Source organism: Sorex araneus, chromosome 7 (genome assembly GCF_027595985.1).
Source record: "Sorex araneus isolate mSorAra2 chromosome 7, mSorAra2.pri, whole genome shotgun sequence".
Lineage (NCBI taxonomy): Eukaryota > Metazoa > Chordata > Mammalia > Eulipotyphla > Soricidae > Sorex > Sorex araneus.
The window spans coordinates 45,999,901-46,017,024 of NC_073308.1; the positions used below are offsets into that span (position 1 = coordinate 45,999,901).

Genomic DNA, 17,124 nt, shown 5'->3' on the forward strand with positions numbered 1-17,124 from the left:
CTCTGCACTCAGAAATTACTCCTGGTGGTACTTGGAGGACCATATGGGATGCTGGGGATCAAACCCAGGTCGGCCCCCTGCAAGGCAAACGCCCTCCCCCGATGTAGTATTGCTCTGACTCATCCCGGAGACCAAATCATTAACACTGGAATATCTTTGAGTCTAGGGTTCCCATTGGAAACACACTACATTGAGAACCTTTTACTGTGAAAATGTATGAGTGCTGTAAAGCAGGCAGGCTTTTATTTCTTCCAGTTCTTTTTGGGTCACACCTGGCAGAGCATAGGGATTACTCCTGGCTCTGCACTCAGGAATTTTTCCTGGCGGTGCTCAGTGGACCATATGGGATTCTGGGAATCAAACGGCATGCCAGGCAAACGCCCTACCTGCTATGCTATCACTCCAGCCCAGATTTTTTTTTATTAGTTTATTTTTAATTAGAGAGTCATCGTGAGGGTACAGTTACAGATCCATACATCTTTGTGCTCATGTTTCCCCCATACAAAGTTCGATAACCCATCCCTTCACCAGTGGCCATTCTCCACCACCAGTAAACCCAACATCCCTACCCCCCTCCCCAGTCCCGTCTCCCCCCACCCCACCCTGCCACTATGGCAGGGAATTCCCTTTTGTTCTCTCTCTCTGATTAGGTGTTGTGGTTTGCAATAGAGGTGTTGAGTGGCCATTGTGTTCAGTCCCGGCCCTCATCACCCTTCCCCCACATGACCTCCAACCACATTTTACTTGGTGGTCCCTTCCCTGAGTTACCCAGAATGAGAGACCAGCCTCCAAGCCATGGAAACAATCTCCTACTCCAGCCCAGATTTAAGCAAATATTTAAAACTTTAATGAAACTGTCATTTCACTCCTCCTCTTTTAGTCATTTGAAAATACCCAACATATACTTGTTTGCAGTCACCAACATGCCCTCCCCAGTCTCTGGCAGCGGCATCATGTAGTCATCTGGTCTCCCTTCAGATCCCAGTCATGGAGACGCAATTGTATCGAAACCAAGTTTCCTGAAAATCAAGCTTTGGAAACTGGAGAGACGGGGAAGTGGCAAGGCACTTGCTTTACACACAGCCAATCTGGGTCAATTCCTGGCACCACGTAGGTCTTCTGAGCTCTGCCAGGATTGATCCCTGAACGCAACTGAGTGCGACCCAGCCACCCACTCCACACCAAAAAAGGCCAAACTTTAGAAAGAAAATTTAAGCTGTAGGTGATGAATATATGTGTTGCCTTTTAAATGTATTAAGTGCAGTTTTCAAATGATACTGTTATACTTTTTCTTAAGTTACTACAGCAGATGGAAGCCACTTGCTGTCTTATCTATACTGATTAATGAAATAATAGATTGTGAATCACATTACTGTCTGATTTCATTAAAAGGAAGACATTTTTTGATTCCCATTTGTTTAAAGACTCCTCAAATGGAGATACTTAGCAAATCGAGCTCTGAATAGTATCAAATATTTGTTCTTAAAAGGGGAGAATGTTTTCCCTCACGTAACATTCCTGACCCGTGTTCAAATTGAATTTTCTTCCTCAAGAATATTTCTGACTCCTGTTCAAATTCCTCAGCACAGGTTTACCTTGGGTTTTGAAAAGGAGGATAAAGGTTCTATCTGAGGTTTTTGTGTTTTTGTTTTGTTTTTTAAGAAAAAAATTGCCTGAGTCTTCGTCTTGTGAATATAGGTATAATTTGTTGCTGTGACATCAGGTAAGTACCTAGGATCTGCAGTTCTCTTTCTTTTTTGAGTTTTAGGCCATCCTGAAGTTATGCTCAAGACTTCTTTCCTTCCCTCCTCTTCCCTCCCCTCCCCTCCTCCTCCTCCTCCCTCCCTTTCCTACTCTCCAGTCCATACCCTTCCCTTCCTTTCCCCACCCCTCCCTCTTCCCCTTCTTTTCCTCTCTTCCCCATTCCTCCTTTCTCCTCTCTCTTACCCCTCCCCTTCCCCATTCCCCCTTTATCCTTACCCTCCTCCCACTTTCCCCAATCCCTCTTCTTTCCCCCTTCCCCTCCCTCACACCTCGCAAGGCCCTGTGCTCAAGGATCACTCCTACTGGCATCCAGGGAACATTCCTGTCAGTGCTGGGAATTGAACTGGGGACACGAGAATGCCAGGCAAATGGACAGCCCTCAAAGCAAAGATAAAGTTCTAATCCCATGAAAAACTAGCCCAGTCTGCTTTGGGGACTCAACCAGTGTGTGATGCTTTGAGGTACAGGGCAGTACCTTTGAGGTACCTCTGAGTACCACCGGGAGAACCACTGGGTTCATGAAACCAACAATGATGCTGTCTTGCTTAGGTCTTCCCTCATCTGCCTCCTGCACACTCTCACAGAGATGCCCCTCTTATGGCTTACAATGCCCCCCCCCACACACACATACCAACATACATCAGAACTTCAATCAGAGAAAGAATTAGCATTTATGTCACTTTATTCAAGACAGCACTTCATGGTGAAGTATATGCAACTTGGCATCAGAGTTTCACATACAGTTTATAGATATCAAATGGGTCATTAATTTCCATGTCAGAGTAATATTTGGGACTCAAGCAGATTTAAATTTTCTCTGCCCAGCTTCCTCTTCAATCAGACTTTCCTGAAAAATGGATGAGGAATGAATACATCAGAGTTAGTTCTACTTGCTGAATTAAATTAGGTTTTGATATTTTGATTTCTAAAATTGCATCTCCTAGAGTCCAGAACCTACTGGATGAGCTTCACTGTCACTGTCACTGCCATCCCGTTTCTCATTGATTTGCTCAAGCAGGCACCAGTAAATGCGGTCGATCCAGGTTCGATTCCTCTGCCCCGTTCAGAGAGCCCGGCAAGCTACCGACCGAGAGTACCCCACCCACACGGCAGAGCCTGGAAAGCTACCCGTGGTGTATTCGATATGCCAAAAACAGTAACAACAAATCTCACAATGGAGACGTTACTGGTGCCTGCTGGAGCAAATCGATGAGCAACGAGATGACAGTCATGCCCTGAACAACAAAATAGTAATATAAAAGAAACAAATTGATTGGCTTCGAGCACTAGAAGGTACTTTAGAATAGAATAGAGAGTGTCTTTTAAAGTGTTTAGTAGCACTGTAGCACCGTAGCAGTGTCATCCTGCTGTTCATCCATTTGCTCGAGCAGGCACCAGTAAAGTCTCCATTGTGAGACTTGCTGTTACTGTTTTTGGCATATCGAATACGCCACGGGTAGCTTGCCAGGTTCTGCTGTGCGGGCGGGGTACTTTCGGTAGCTTGCCAGGCTCTCCTAGAGGGATGGAGGAATCCAACCCGGGTCAGCCACGTGCAAGGCAAACGTCCTACCTGCTGTGCTATCGCCCCAGCCCTAAATTGTTCATAATAAGCATAATATCTACATGAACGGATTACAAGTAAGGTATGAGAATGGAGGCAAAAGAAGGTTTGATTATTATCTACTTTTTAATCTATTAATTCCTTCTTTCTAAGGTTTATGATCATCCTAAATGCTACAGCCAAAGCATTGTAAGTGTGGAGCTAGACAGATAAGACAGCAGGTAGGTCACTTGCTTTGTCTAGGGTCTGGATTCAATCCCTAGCTCACTGTGTGGTCCCCTAAACCCCACTAGAAGAGATGCCTGTGCACAGAGCCAGGAATAAGCCCTGACCCATATTTTCTTTCTTAATTTAATTTAATAGAATTAAATTAATAGAATTTAATTGGCTCTTCCTGTTCCTGGAGCGAGCAGATATCATCGGGCTGCACTAGCTCGCGACAGGGACAGATGAAGATGTTACTGGCACCCGCTCGAGCAAATCGAAGATCAACGGGACTACAAGTGAATTTAATTTAATAAAGGAGAATAAAGGCCATAAGCAGGGGCACCGAAGGCCTTTTCATCCATCTCTTAAGCTTGATGCTACTATCACTGTCACTTACCAGAGCTCCTTTCAGGTCCCTGAGCGGAGAATGGGGTTTTGTACATTCAAACTGTTGACGTTCTGCAAGTTCATCAACCTCCTTGGCTATCTGGGGGGAAATATAATGTGATCCTTAGAGGTGGAGATTTTAAAGAAAACGAGGGCTAGAAAGGTAGTGTGGGGTTAAGGCAATTGCCTTGCACACAGCCTGTCCGTGTCTATTTCTAGCACTATGTATGGTCCCCTGAGCACCCAGGAGTGAGTACAGAACCAGGGATAAGCCCTGAGCACAGGCAGATGTGACCCCCAAACCCAACAAAATAAACACAAAAGCAACAGCAACTGGTTTTATTAATCCACAAACATTTTGGGGGTTATTAACTAGCTAACATGTACAAATTATCATATAATCCTCACATAAGGATTTCAAGAGTTTCCACTCTATAGGTTTAAAAGTAAGATGTCTGGTTTAGTATTGATACTCATATCATAAATGAATTAATATTAAATTAAATCAAACATATGTTTCAGTACATTGTCTCCTTGGACTGGAGTGATAGCACAGCGGGTAGGGCATTTGCCTTGCGCGCGGCTGACCCGGGTTTGATTCCTCCATCCCTCTCGGAGAGCCCGGCAAGCTATGGAGAGTATCCTGTCCGCATGGCAGAGCCTGGCAAGCTACCTGTGGTGTATTCAATATGCCAAAATCAGTAACAACAAGTCTTACAATGGAGACTTTACTGGTGCCCGCTCGAGCAAATCGGTGAACAATGGGACAACAGTGCTACAGTGTTACAACATTATCTCCTTGGGCTTACTAACTCCTCTCTAGCAGCTCCCAACTTCTATGCTTAAATGCCCATAGGAGAGCAAAAGAAATGATAAGTCATGCATTCTTGCTAAGGATACACATTTATGTTATAACATGATATTAGTAGCACATTAACAAATGTCAATTGTAAAAAGATGAAGTGTGTGTGTGTGTGTGTGTGTGTGTGTGTAGAGAGAGGGGATTATAAACAGAGGTTCTAGAATTCTCTAACCAAGAACCAAAGACTCATCTTATAGATCTCAACTCTGCCCTTAGAACTCCTTGTGACTGTCTGTGTACTTAGACTACACTATCCAGTTCACTCTGCTGCACAGGTTGTTGTATTCTGTTGCAATTGGCTTTAGCTATTTGTTGCACTCATCTCTGAAACTAAAGGATGAATGGGGCTTGACTTTGTGTCTCAGCTCACCAGATAGCTTCCTTGTGAAACTGCCAGGATGCACACGATCTAATGTCACTCTTCAAGGAAGTCACATTAATGTGAAGCTTTACAAAACTTACCTCTTGGAAAGAATCAATCAAATCTTCAGTATTTCTCTTTCCTCCAGGGCGTAATCCATAGGACCAGTGTTGGCTGGAGCAGTCCACCACACAGAAAGTCAGCAGGATAAGTCCCGCCAGAAGTTTGGGAGTTGGTCCCATCCTAAGGATAATCAAAATAGACCCAGACTGACTGGGTAAAGCAAACTGGGAGACACCTTGGTGAAAAGTCTAATTTTCGTATTGTTAGCGTTGCATGGAATGGAAGTGGAAGTCATCTACCCTCATACATAGCACTGTAACACTGTCATTCTGTTGTTCATCAATTTGCTCGAGCAGGCACCAGTAACATCTCCATTGAGAGACTTGTTGTTACTGTTTTTGGCATATCGAATATGCCACGGGTAGCTTCCCAGGCTCTGCCATGTGGGCGGGGTACTCTCATTAGCTTGCCGGGCTCTCTGAGAGGGATGGAGGAATCCAACTCAGGTCAACCGCGTGCGAGGCAAACGCCCTACCCGCTATGCTATCGCTCCAGTACTCCAGTATCACACATAGGCCCTAAAAAACAATCCTTGCCTTTCTTAGCCTCTAAGTACCTTCCATTCATATACTCAATACATTTTAGTGCCAAACTCATCATTTTCTTCTTATGATTGCTCTGGTGATGCAAATCATATGATCCCTCCAATACCAAGTTCACCTTTTAAACTTCTCCTTTACCTCGTAGGATTGGTTCTCCACTGTATTATTCCTGAAACAAAGAGAATGCATTGAGCCATCTGCTCAGTCAGGCTGCACTGTCTCACCGGTTACCTTTTCCTGGGGACCTGTTCTCTCGTCTTTCACACATCAGCGCTGGATGGGTGAGAGAATAGACCCAACACCTCAGAGCACCGAGTCCCACAGCGGCCTTCTCCTGGGGGGAGGGGCCTAACATTATCTACTGCACTGTGGAAGCCTCACCCGTCCCTGAGAGCATCAAAGTCATTTTCATTTGATAGGGAAGAGAATGAAGATGATATAAATACTGGTGGATAAGCTTTTGCAAGCGTCCAGACCCCTGCATCTCTGGGGCTAGGGGTGACAAAGACAATGAAAGCCTAGGTGTGTCTTTGGACAACATCACTCCTGGCAGCCTTACAGGCAGCAATGCGCAGTGTACAGTCAGAGCTAGCAGAACAAGATCATTTACCTGTTTGGGGGCGAAGAGCCAGACGAATTCCAAGCTTGCTTTGGCGTGTACTGAGGACTGTGACTTTTTTTTAATTTTCTCAGCTTCCTTTTTATAGAAAACTTTTCCAGGACACTGAAATCTTTCCCGCTGGTAAATTCTACTGCACATGGCGTTATTATTTTTAAGTAGTAGCTTAAAAAGAAATCTTCATGTAAAATCCTTTAATGGTGTATATAATTGGAACACCCACTGGTGTAGCTGTAAAATTTACCTTTTTTCCTTGTCCATTAAAACCTCAGGTAAGAGTTTTCTAGCTGAGGCCATAATTCAAAGAGATTAAAATCTAGCTAAGTTAGATTCCCTTGAGGAAGCTGACAGCCCTATCAAGAGCTCAAGAAAAATAACTGTCTTAGATTAGAGAAGTTAAATGCACACAAAATAGCTTTTACGAAAAAGCCCATGCAATAATTATAGTAAGTTGAATCAGAACGCCTGGGAGATAATCTCAGCTCTGAAGAGTCCCCATTTGTAACTGGAAAGATTTAGACCAGACCATAAGGTGATCACCAGTTTTAAAAATATGATTGTTACCACTATACCAAACCCATATAAGATCCTAAAATAGATATCAAAAGCTTGAAAATTCCCTAGTCTTCTACCGTCTAGTGCCCTCCTTCATATTTCTTTTTTCAAATTTTATTTTATTAAAGCACCATGCATGAGTTATTTAGTTCTAAAGTTATTCGTAGTTTGGTTTTTGACGTACAATATTCCATCATCAATCCTGCAACCAGTGTCAACTTCTCTGTACCAGTGTTCCTGGGCCCGAGCCCCCTCACTTTTGAAAATCTTTCTCTACCGTCACGGGCCTGGAAGGAACTGCAGGGATAGCTCCAAGAGAAGAAGCATATGCTTTGCATGTAGTGTCAGGGTTGGATTCCTGGTACTGAATGATCCCTGCGCAGTCACAAGCTGATCTTAGAGCCAGTTCCAAGCATCACACTGGGAGTAGCCCTTGAACACTACCAGGTGTGGCCCAAAAACAAGCCAAATGAAAAGGCACGGAAGGGCTGAAGATATAACACAGCAGAGCAGGTAAGGCACTTGCCTTACAAGTGACTGACCCAGATTTGAATCCCTGGCATCCCGGATAGTCCTGAAGCATCATCAAGAGTGATTCCTGAGTGCACAGCCAGGAGTAACAGCAGCAACAAAAAGTCAGGGAGATAAGAGTATATTGGAACAGCTACATGGAAAGCAATTAAGAGGTTCTTTGAAATATAAAACACTGTATTTAGCATGCAACTCAGTAATCCAATGTCAGGGCCTTTATTATTATTATTATTATTTTTTAAACACTGTGGTTTATAAAGTTGTTCATGATAGAGTTGTTGATGTGTTTTCTATGTTCGAACACCAATCCCACCACCAAAGTGACTTTCCCTTCATCCTTTCCCCATTTACCAAACCACCCTCCAAGCTTGCCGCCTCAACAGGCACACAGTAATTTCTTTTATATTTCTTATTGCAACTAAGTGGCTAAAGGAATTATCAAAAATGCTTCAGGAAAAGAAAATATGTGAAAATTGTTCTGAGAATTTATTAAGCTGTTTGTTGCTGATTGAGCCTATAATAATTCAGTGTTATTGTGCTTTTTGTTGAGTTTAGTTGGCTTCTTTGCTACTTTTCCAAGTTTTTTGGCTTGCTCCTTCTGGAATTTCCGTATCAATGAATTTGGAGATCCAGACACTTTAGGATCTATGGTCTGGGTCAAAGAGTTAAATAGACCCTGGAGTTATCTGCCTGGACACCAGGATTACCTGAAATTTTTCCTTGGTTTGGTGTCCGCAGAGATCATTAGTGCAATGCTGGAGTTGAGCCTTCAGCGTGACTGCAGTAGTGGGTTGTGCATGTGACTGCTGGGGCTTTTGTAGGGTGGGGACTTGGCCTGACTTCCCCCCACCCCACAAAGGCACCCTTGAGTTCTCAGCCAGCGGGGGAGTGAGGTGGGACCAGCATGTCCATCAATTTTAGCTGCTTGGTTTACATCACCTCTAGATGTGAATCAGTAGAGCCTGGCCCTGATGAGTCAACACGGTGGCAGCTATGGGGTGGGGTGGGGTGGACGTGGCTGCCAGGGCCTGGGGATGGTTCTGTATCTTAAAGAATGATAACAGGGTATCTGAGAGATACTGGCACAGGCTCACTGCAGTATTAGTCATAATAGCTAAGATACGGGCACAATCTAAGCATCCATCAAAGAAGACATGAATTATGGTATGAACATACATGGAATATTTAGTCTAATAACATGGAATATTATTGGAGAAAGAAGGAAATCCTGCTGTTTTGTGATAACATGTAGACCTTGTATGCTAAGTGAAGTTAAACAACAACAAAAAAATCACACTTGGTTTCACTTATATGTGGTCTAGTTTTTAAAACCCCACGCACACAAAGGATAGGAAAATGGCTTCCAGGGCAGAGAATAGAGTCAATTGAAAGAAATTGATAAGAGGACATAAAATTTAAGTTATAAGGTTGGTAAGGTCTAATAATGAAGTGTATAAAGTGGTGGCTATGGTTGATAACATTGCATTATGTAATTGAAACTTGCTGAGAGCGTAGAACTCAAGTTTTCTCACAAGGATTATAAATATATGAGATATGTATTTATCTATATCTGTCCCTCTCCTTTTGACCCATTTTGCTTAGCACGGTACGCTCCATATCTGTCCATCTATAAGCAGGTTTCATGACTTCATTTTTTCATAACAGCTGCATAGTATTCAGTCATAGTGTAGTTCTACCCTAGTTTCTTTATCCAATTGTCTGTTCTTGGGCACTTGGGTTGCTTAGGAAAAATTTTTGTGTAGCATCACTAAACGTAGGAACCTGGCTTTTCTGTGAATAAGAACATTTAAAATTAAAACACTTGCCTTGTATGTGGCTGACCCAGGTTTGATCCCTGGCACATCATATGGTTCCCCAAGCCCTGCCAGGAGTGATCCTGAGCACCTCCATGTGTGGCACCCAAATAAATAATCAATGGATTCCACTAAGCTTTTGAAGCACAACATACTCAATCAAGTGTTTTCATTTTAGTTTTAATAAGAGAGCACTGAGGGAGAGCTTGGGGGTCCAGGCTACTCTGGTGCAGCCCAGGGGATCATGTAGTGCTGGGGATCAAACACACATACGTGGCACGTGCTCTACCACTTCAGTCATGTTCCCAGCCCCCAACCAGTGTTTTTAAATAGCTCCAACTACGTTTGGAAGGCTTTCTTTCAGCAGCTCTGGTGAACGCAGTGTCTCTTGCCCCTGCACCTGGCTATCTTCACCGGAGCCCCTCAGAGGAGGTGGGTTGAGTCTCCCTCCCCACCCCGAGCAGAGCCCCGGCAGCCAAAGACCTCTGGAACCCAGCCACAGCCATGCTCAAGGCCACTCTCCATGCACTTGGATGAGCCTCACACATGAAGGAACTGGCAGAGGAACCCAGGTGAGCAGGACCCGGGGCTGAGATCTCCAAGCCTGCTCCAATTGGGACTGGGCCTCTTCTGCCCAGATCCTCCTTTTTACCAGTAGCTAGGTGGTCACACCCACAACTGCTCTCGTCATCCCATCAAAGGTCAACGTCCAAGGGCAACATCAAAGCGGCCACTTGATATCTTATAGCCTAGTTCTCCCTCTTAGAGAACCTGGAAAGCTACCGAGAGTTTCCTGCTACATGGGAGAGCCTGGCAAGCTCCCCATGTTGTATTCATATGCCAAATACAGTAATAAGGATGGGTCTCATTCCCCTGACCCAGAAAGAGCCTCTAATGCGGCACCATTGGGAAGGATGAGTAAAGAGAGACTGCTAAAATCTCAGGGCTAGGATGAATGGAGACGTTACTGGCCCTGCTTGAGCAAATCAACGATCAATGGGATAATAGTGATAGTGATGGTATTTATTAACTAAATTGGTAGAAATCCTTTCAGTCTGTATATATGTATATCAAATAATCTCATTGACATTTTAAATATCTTACATTTTCATCAGTTGTACCTCAATAAAGCTGAAAAAGTGGAACATTAGAATGCACTTAAAATATATATAGTTGTTTCAGGGCCATATCCAGCTGTGCGCAGGGTTTACTCCTGGCTCTTTGCTCAGTTGATCATTCATAGTGGTGCTAGGAATAGAACCTGGGTCAGCTGCATGGAAAGCAAGTGCCTTAGCCCCTGTACTATCTCTCCAGCCCATAATACACCAAGAGCAAGACAACTTAGAGCAGACTTAGGTGACAACTGAACTCATTGATATAAATTCTTAGTAAATTAAATTCATGAAACACTGTGCTAAGAGTATAGAAAAAATGCAGCAATGAGAAATCATTCCAGGATGTATCAAGAATAGCCTCATTCATTGTTAGCCCTACAAAGTGGATTTTAAATTATCCAGATGGAGCCAGAGTAATAATACAGCAGATAGACACTCACCTTGCATGCAACCAATCAAGATTTGGTCCCCAACATCCCATATGGTACCTGAGCAAACCAGGAGTGATTTCTAGGGAAGAACCAGAATAACCCCTGAACACCACAGGTGTGACCCAAAAACCTAAATAAATAAAATTATCCAGATGTTGTATTTATTTATTTAGACTTGAATCACTATGAGATAGTGCATTACAAAGCTGTTCATGTTTCAGTCATAAAATGCTCCAACACCCATTCTATGCTTCAGTTATAGAATGCTCTAACACCCACCTCTCTACCACTGTAATTTCCCAGCACCAGTATTCCCCTCCCCTCCTGCCAAACTACCCTCCATCCCAGCCTGCCTCTATGGCAGGTAATTATATTCTCTGTCTCTGTCTCTGTCTCTGTCTGTCTGTCTGTCTCTCTCCCCCCCTCTCTTCCTCCCTCATCCTCCCTCCCTCTCTCTCCCCCACCTTCTCTTTCTCTCTCCCTCCCTCCCTTCTTTTCCCCTCCCTCCCTGTCTCCCTCTCTGTCTCTGTCTCACATTCAGATGTTTTAGACAGGCACTTTCACACCACAATAGCACAGCCTGGCAAGCTACCCAGGGCATATTCGATATGCCAAAAACAGTAACAACAAGTCTCACAATGGAGATGTTACTGGTGCCTGCTTTAGCAAATCGATGAACAATGGGACGACAGTGTGACAGTGCTATAGTGCTACTTTCACACCACCAGAGTTGAGGCTTTGGGGGTATATGCACAGTACAAGTATGCATTTGAAAATTATTCATTATTTTTTAGAACTTTTTTTTTCTTTTTGGGTCACACCTGGTGATGCACAGGGGTTATTCCTGGCTCATGCACTCAGGAATTACTCCTGGTGGTGCTTGGGGGACCATATGGGATGCTGGGAATCGCTGCGCTATTGCTCCAGCCCCTATTTTTTTAGAACTTTGAAAATACTATCATCCCCCTGATATATGCCTGGACCATGATCTTAAAAACATTAACTAGTCCCAGGATGTGAGCTGATGCCAGCAGAGTTTCATTCTTAGTGCCACCCAACATGGCACAGTGTGATATTGCCACCAGTAGCAGAAGAATGATTACTAAGTAATAAATATTTTGCATTTAGTAGGCTTTATTCAATAAGTATACATTTGAATGAAGGAACACTAAGTAACAATCCTTCAACCAGATTGGGTCAAAGATGCCTGTTTTGGCATCAGATAAATTTTACCTGATAAGATTAAATCTTTAAGAAAATTTGATTGTCAGTCCAACTTACATTTGCTAAGTAAATGGGTAATGTTACTGGATATTTATTTGTTCATTTAAGAGCCACAATTACAAGTTCCTCCCCATTGAATGCCAAATCAATCCATCATTGCCCAGAGACCTTAGAAATAATGACATTTGCAAAGATTCACTTTTTAATTACTAATTGATTTCATGTAGACACTGAGTTAAGTGCCATTCTGACATGAGTGGAATCTCATCTCACTGTATTACAAAGGTAATATAAAAAGACTGTTTTTCAACAAGATACTGCTACATTTGAACAGTGTTCTTGTAAACTGTCCAATCGATTTTCTGTTTGCTGAAAGAGATGTGCTTCTAACAGTGTGGGTTAAGTAGATGTCATCTTTGTTTTGGACTGCTGAAACAGTAATTGACATCTGACCCTGGGGCCGCCTGGATAGTGAGGGTTAAGGAACTTACCTCCCACTGACCAATCCCAGGTCTGACCCTAGCATCAATCACATAGTCTCCTGAGTGGAGCTAGGGATAGCTACCAAAGCTGCCAGGTGTAGCCCAAGAACAGGCACCTTCCCTACACCCAAAAGACTTCTGATCCTATTGTGTCTTATATCAAACATGCCCTGAGCACCAGAGCTATGGCTTGAAAACCAAAAGAAATAAATTGCGTTTAAACAACGGAATTTTATACTTACATATTTTTGCTCAATTTGGAAATCTTCACTTTAAAGTATGGCTTTATAGGGTAAGCAGCTTAATTCTCAGCATAAAAAAAGTAATAACCTGGGGCTGGAGCAATAGCACAGCGGGTAGGGCGTTTACCTTGCACGCGGCCGACCCAGGTTCGATTCCCAGCATCCCATATGGTCCCCTGAGCACCGCCAAGGGTGATTCCTGAGTGCAGAGCCAGGAGTAACCCTTGTGCATTGCCAGGTGTGACCCAAAAAGCAAAAAATAAAACAAAGCAAAAAAAAGTAATAACCTCAATATTGTTAAAGTGCTGCAAAAGTTTATTGAGCTTTCAGAGAGACATAGGCAGACCTCTTTTCTCCTAATGTAAAATCTCAGCAGGAAGAACCTGGTGGAGGCAGACCCCTGCTGACAGGGCTGGAAGGGCTGAGAGGCAATCTGAGATAAGGTGCTTACAAGGATAACAGAACCACTTTTCTCTGTAGATGTGTAACTTTTTAACTTTAGAGATAATACTTCCTTGAAAATTTAATCAAATGTTATCACTTTTCATGTTAAAAATGACTTAACGGGGCCCGAGCGATAGCACAGCGGATAGGGCGTTTGCCTTGCACGAGACCGACCCGGGTTCGATCCCCGGCATCCCATATGGTCCCCCCAAGCACTGCCAGGAGTAATTCCTGAGTGCAAAGCCAGGAGTAGCCCCTGAGCATCACTGGGTGTGACCCAAAAAGCAGAAAAAAAAATGACTTTACGTTGATTAGAGGGGAAGACAGTATAAACTAATTTATAAAACAATTGGGAAAAATATTTCAAACATTAATTTATTAATTCACATTAACCAATGTGAATAATTAATTGTTATTAATAATTAAAGGAGCGATAGCACAGCAGATAGGGCGTTTGCCTTGCATGCAGCCAACCCGGGTTTGATTCTTCATCCCTCTCGGACAGCCCGGCAAGCTACTCAGAGTATCCTGCCCGCACGGCAGAGCCTGGCATGCTACCCATGGCGTATTCAATATGCCAAAAGCAGTAACAACAAGTCTCACAATGGAGACATTACTGGTGCCCGTTTGAGCAAAATCGGTGAGCAATGGGATGACAGTGATATACTGATATAGTGATAATTCACATAAGTGAGTTTTCAGTGTTTCTGATAAGTTTCTATGAAATTAGTTGAAAGATTTGCCTATATTACAGAATAACATTTATTGAACTCTAGTTAAGTAGCTAGTACTGATTATCAACAGAAAGACCTGTGGTAAAGTTTTTTTTTTTTTTTTTTTATTGAATCACCATGTGGAAAATTACAGAGCTTTCAGTCTTAAGTCTCTGTTATACAATGCTCAACACCCATCCCATCACCAGTGCACATTTTCCACCACCAGGAGCCCCAGTATATCTCCCCTCCACCCCCCACCTATGTAGCTGATAGATTTCACTTTACTTTGATTACCTTCAATATTTCAACAAAAAGTGCACTATTATTGTTTGGAGTTTTTCCCCAAAGTCAGACCTGCTGAAAAGGAACCCTTTGATAATGTTTTACATTGCTGACAATTAAGAGATATGAGGTCGCATGGTTTTGGATTTCTGTATTTTAGTAATAAAGTCCAGGGAAATTTCTGCCAGAAATTGCATCACTGCAAGCTTTTACTTCCCTTTTGTGGTGCTCATAAGATGGAAAAGCCAAGAGAGAAAAACCCTTCCCCCCTGGCGCCGCTTGGGGCAGTGGCTCAGTTCGCAGTCTAGAGACATTTCTACGAGCTGCTGGTGTCCAAAGTAGTTTAGTTGGCCTCTGGGATCATGCTCGTGCAGCAGTGGAAAGGCCAAGACCTGTGGTAAGTTTTTAAAGAAATTTTTATCATAGTTTAGTGAGGGTTAAAATGTTAATGTTTATGCTTTGGCTGTGTGACCCTCCATCAACTGTTTCTTTGATTCTTTCTCTTCCTCCCTATCTCCCAGTTCTGTTTTCCAAGACCAAGGGTCTGTCATCACTCAGCACTGTCTATTCCTTCATTCTTCATATTCCATACGAGTGAGATCATCTGGTATTTGTCCTTTTCCCTCTGACTCATCTTGCTTCACTCCATACCCTTCTGTTCCATCCAAACTGCAGCAAACTGCAAGATTTCATCTTTCCGTATACTTGAGCACTGTATCCTGTGAACTCAGGTGCGCGACATATTTGGTGGCTGAGAGCTGCTCCCCCAGGCCTCCCCAGCAGAGGAACGTGGAGATGGGGATCAAAGATAGATGGCGTAAATGGCCTGTTTCCTGCAGAGCTGTTAGCATATTTATAGAACATCTGAAGAGGTTTGCGGTATAGGATTGTAGGTCGGTGTGACTGATCATGTACAGAGGTGAAGCAGAGACAATTCTCTCGGGGGGATCAACTCAAGGAGACCCTGTCTCCCAGGCTCTGTACAGTGAGATTTGCCTAGAGGCGCCAAACATTACCTTGCTTTTCTCTTTCCCTTGCTACCAGTACATATTAAGCAATTAGGTTTACTTCTCATTAAGACTTGCAGTTATTTGGATATAGATTCCAAAATTTAGTTTTCTGGATTTATGATAAAAGCTCCCAGACGAAGTCCTCAGGCCAGTTCAGCTTATCCTTGGGGTCCTGTTTCTTAAGGACCCATGGGGTCCCGTTTCTTTAGTCATAACGGCTTACATCAAGACCGTGCTTTTTTATGCATTCTAGACTGTCCAGTTTTGATGCCAGGGTAGCTTTGCCACTCATCCCGGGTCCATCCAAGTCCCACGGCAGGACCCCCCTTTTGGGGGTGTTAGGAACTACTTAACCAAAGCCTGAGTCAAGTAATTATGATGGATGCCCAGGCGTAGATCTATTTCAGAGTCAATCAACTTCCAAATACTAGAAGCACAGCATCAGTGGTCTTTCTGTTTTTAAGCAAAGAATATTGCTCTATAGAAAAACATGAAGAGGTTATAGGGGAAAGAGAAAAGTAATTTGCTACCAAGTCCAGCATGACCGGAAGGCTTGATTTATAAGTAACCAAGCCTGGCTTGGGGAAATCTAGTAACTAACACAAAGGAAAGGTTAAAGATAAACTTGGGCATTAGGGGTGCTCATAGGAGCACCATAAGCTTCTCTGGTGGGGAGGAGAAGGGGAAATTCACCGATGAAGCCTAAATCACTTAGAGTTAATACCCAACAGAAGCTTTTTTATAATTTAGGACTTCAAAGTATAAACTTTTCTAGTTCCCTCCCACAATTTATTTCTAAGGGCTCCCAGTCAGGTGCAGGGCCTGGTGCCTATTCCTAGGGGTATGAGTCTGAAGATTTTAGGATAGAACAGGGGAGGTAGCCCTGCTTGGGTCTGGGGGTCCTGAGGGCCACCAGGTCACAACTGGTTGTACTTGAGGGGGTACCATGCAGTACTTTGAATTATTGAGGGTTAAAAGCATGCACTCCAACCCTTTGTACTATTTTCCCATTCCTCAATAATTGTCATTTACTTGTGTATAATATTTCACTACCCAGGGTAAAGGCAAGCTTTCCTATTTTTCAACCCCCACCTCCATCCCCAAACTTCTTAAAAATTCTCTCTCCCAGTTTTCAGACGAGACTATTTGGGACGACTCAGAGGAACAGAGGCTTAGAAGCATGGCTGCCTTGCAAGCAGATAGATGGTCTTGAGATCAATTCCTAAATGTCTCACAAGCCCAGAGCATGATCCTATGGGCTCTGCTGTATGAAGCCCGTCAGACCATTTCCCACTGTACACAGCTAGGTGTATACAAGGAGCACTACACCTGAAAGGATGCATCAGTACCATGGGCAGGAAGTACAGCTCCTGGCAAGCACATGTGTGAATGCCCTGGTTGAGTGCCACAACGTAATTTGCTTGTTCCAATTAACTCCTTTCCTTGGGTCAGAGATAGTACAGGGCTCAGTGGACTTGCCTTTGCATCCCCATCTACTTGGTTTGAATCCTTGGCATCACATTTGTTCCCCAAGCATGGCCAGGAGTCGCTCCTGAGCAGAGCCCAGATAATCCCTGAACACCACAGGGTATGGCCCAATCCTGCCGCCTCTCCCCCGACAAAGAAGTGCACCTTTAGCAAGCACTGTAACCTAATGTGTAATCCCCAGGAAGTACCCAAGTCAGTTAAAAATGTGTACCACAGCCAAGCATCATGTGATTATGTGTGGTCACGATATTATTATCATCACCAGCAACTACGACAGAAGGGTGAAGGAGAGGGGAATGTCATTAAAAACAAATAAAAAGGTTATATGGGGGTGAGGGGTAGGGAATATATTGAACCAGTCTAG

At 43.5% G+C, this 17,124-nt stretch overlaps 1 protein-coding gene across 1 annotated transcript; it reads right to left on the bottom strand.

Moving 5' to 3' along the window:
- Positions 1-2,534: 2,534 nt before the first annotated feature.
- GNRH1 (gonadotropin releasing hormone 1) lies at positions 2,535-5,390 on the bottom strand. Its single transcript, XM_004619158.2, has 3 exons — positions 5,244-5,390; positions 3,930-4,019; positions 2,535-2,611 (listed from the first exon to the last, which is right to left on the bottom strand). Exons 1-3 carry the CDS (start codon positions 5,382-5,384, stop codon positions 2,561-2,563), a joined length of 282 nt encoding a protein of 93 aa, XP_004619215.2. The 5' UTR covers positions 5,385-5,390; the 3' UTR covers positions 2,535-2,560.
- Positions 5,391-17,124: the final 11,734 nt, after the last annotated feature.

Bases quoted from the DNA above. Each gene is read 5' to 3' on its own strand.
- GNRH1 (XM_004619158.2), bottom strand. From the start codon at position 5,384: ATGGGACCAACTCCCAAACTTCTGGCGGGACTTATCCTGCTGACTTTC. The intron at 4,020-5,243 runs GTAAGTTTTGTA...ATTTCCCCCCAG, and splicing joins TGATTGATTCTTTCCAAGAG to ATAGCCAAGGAGGTTGATGA. The intron at 2,612-3,929 runs GTAAGTGACAGT...TCCATTTTTCAG, and splicing joins GGGACCTGAAAGGAGCTCTG to GAAAGTCTGATTGAAGAGGA.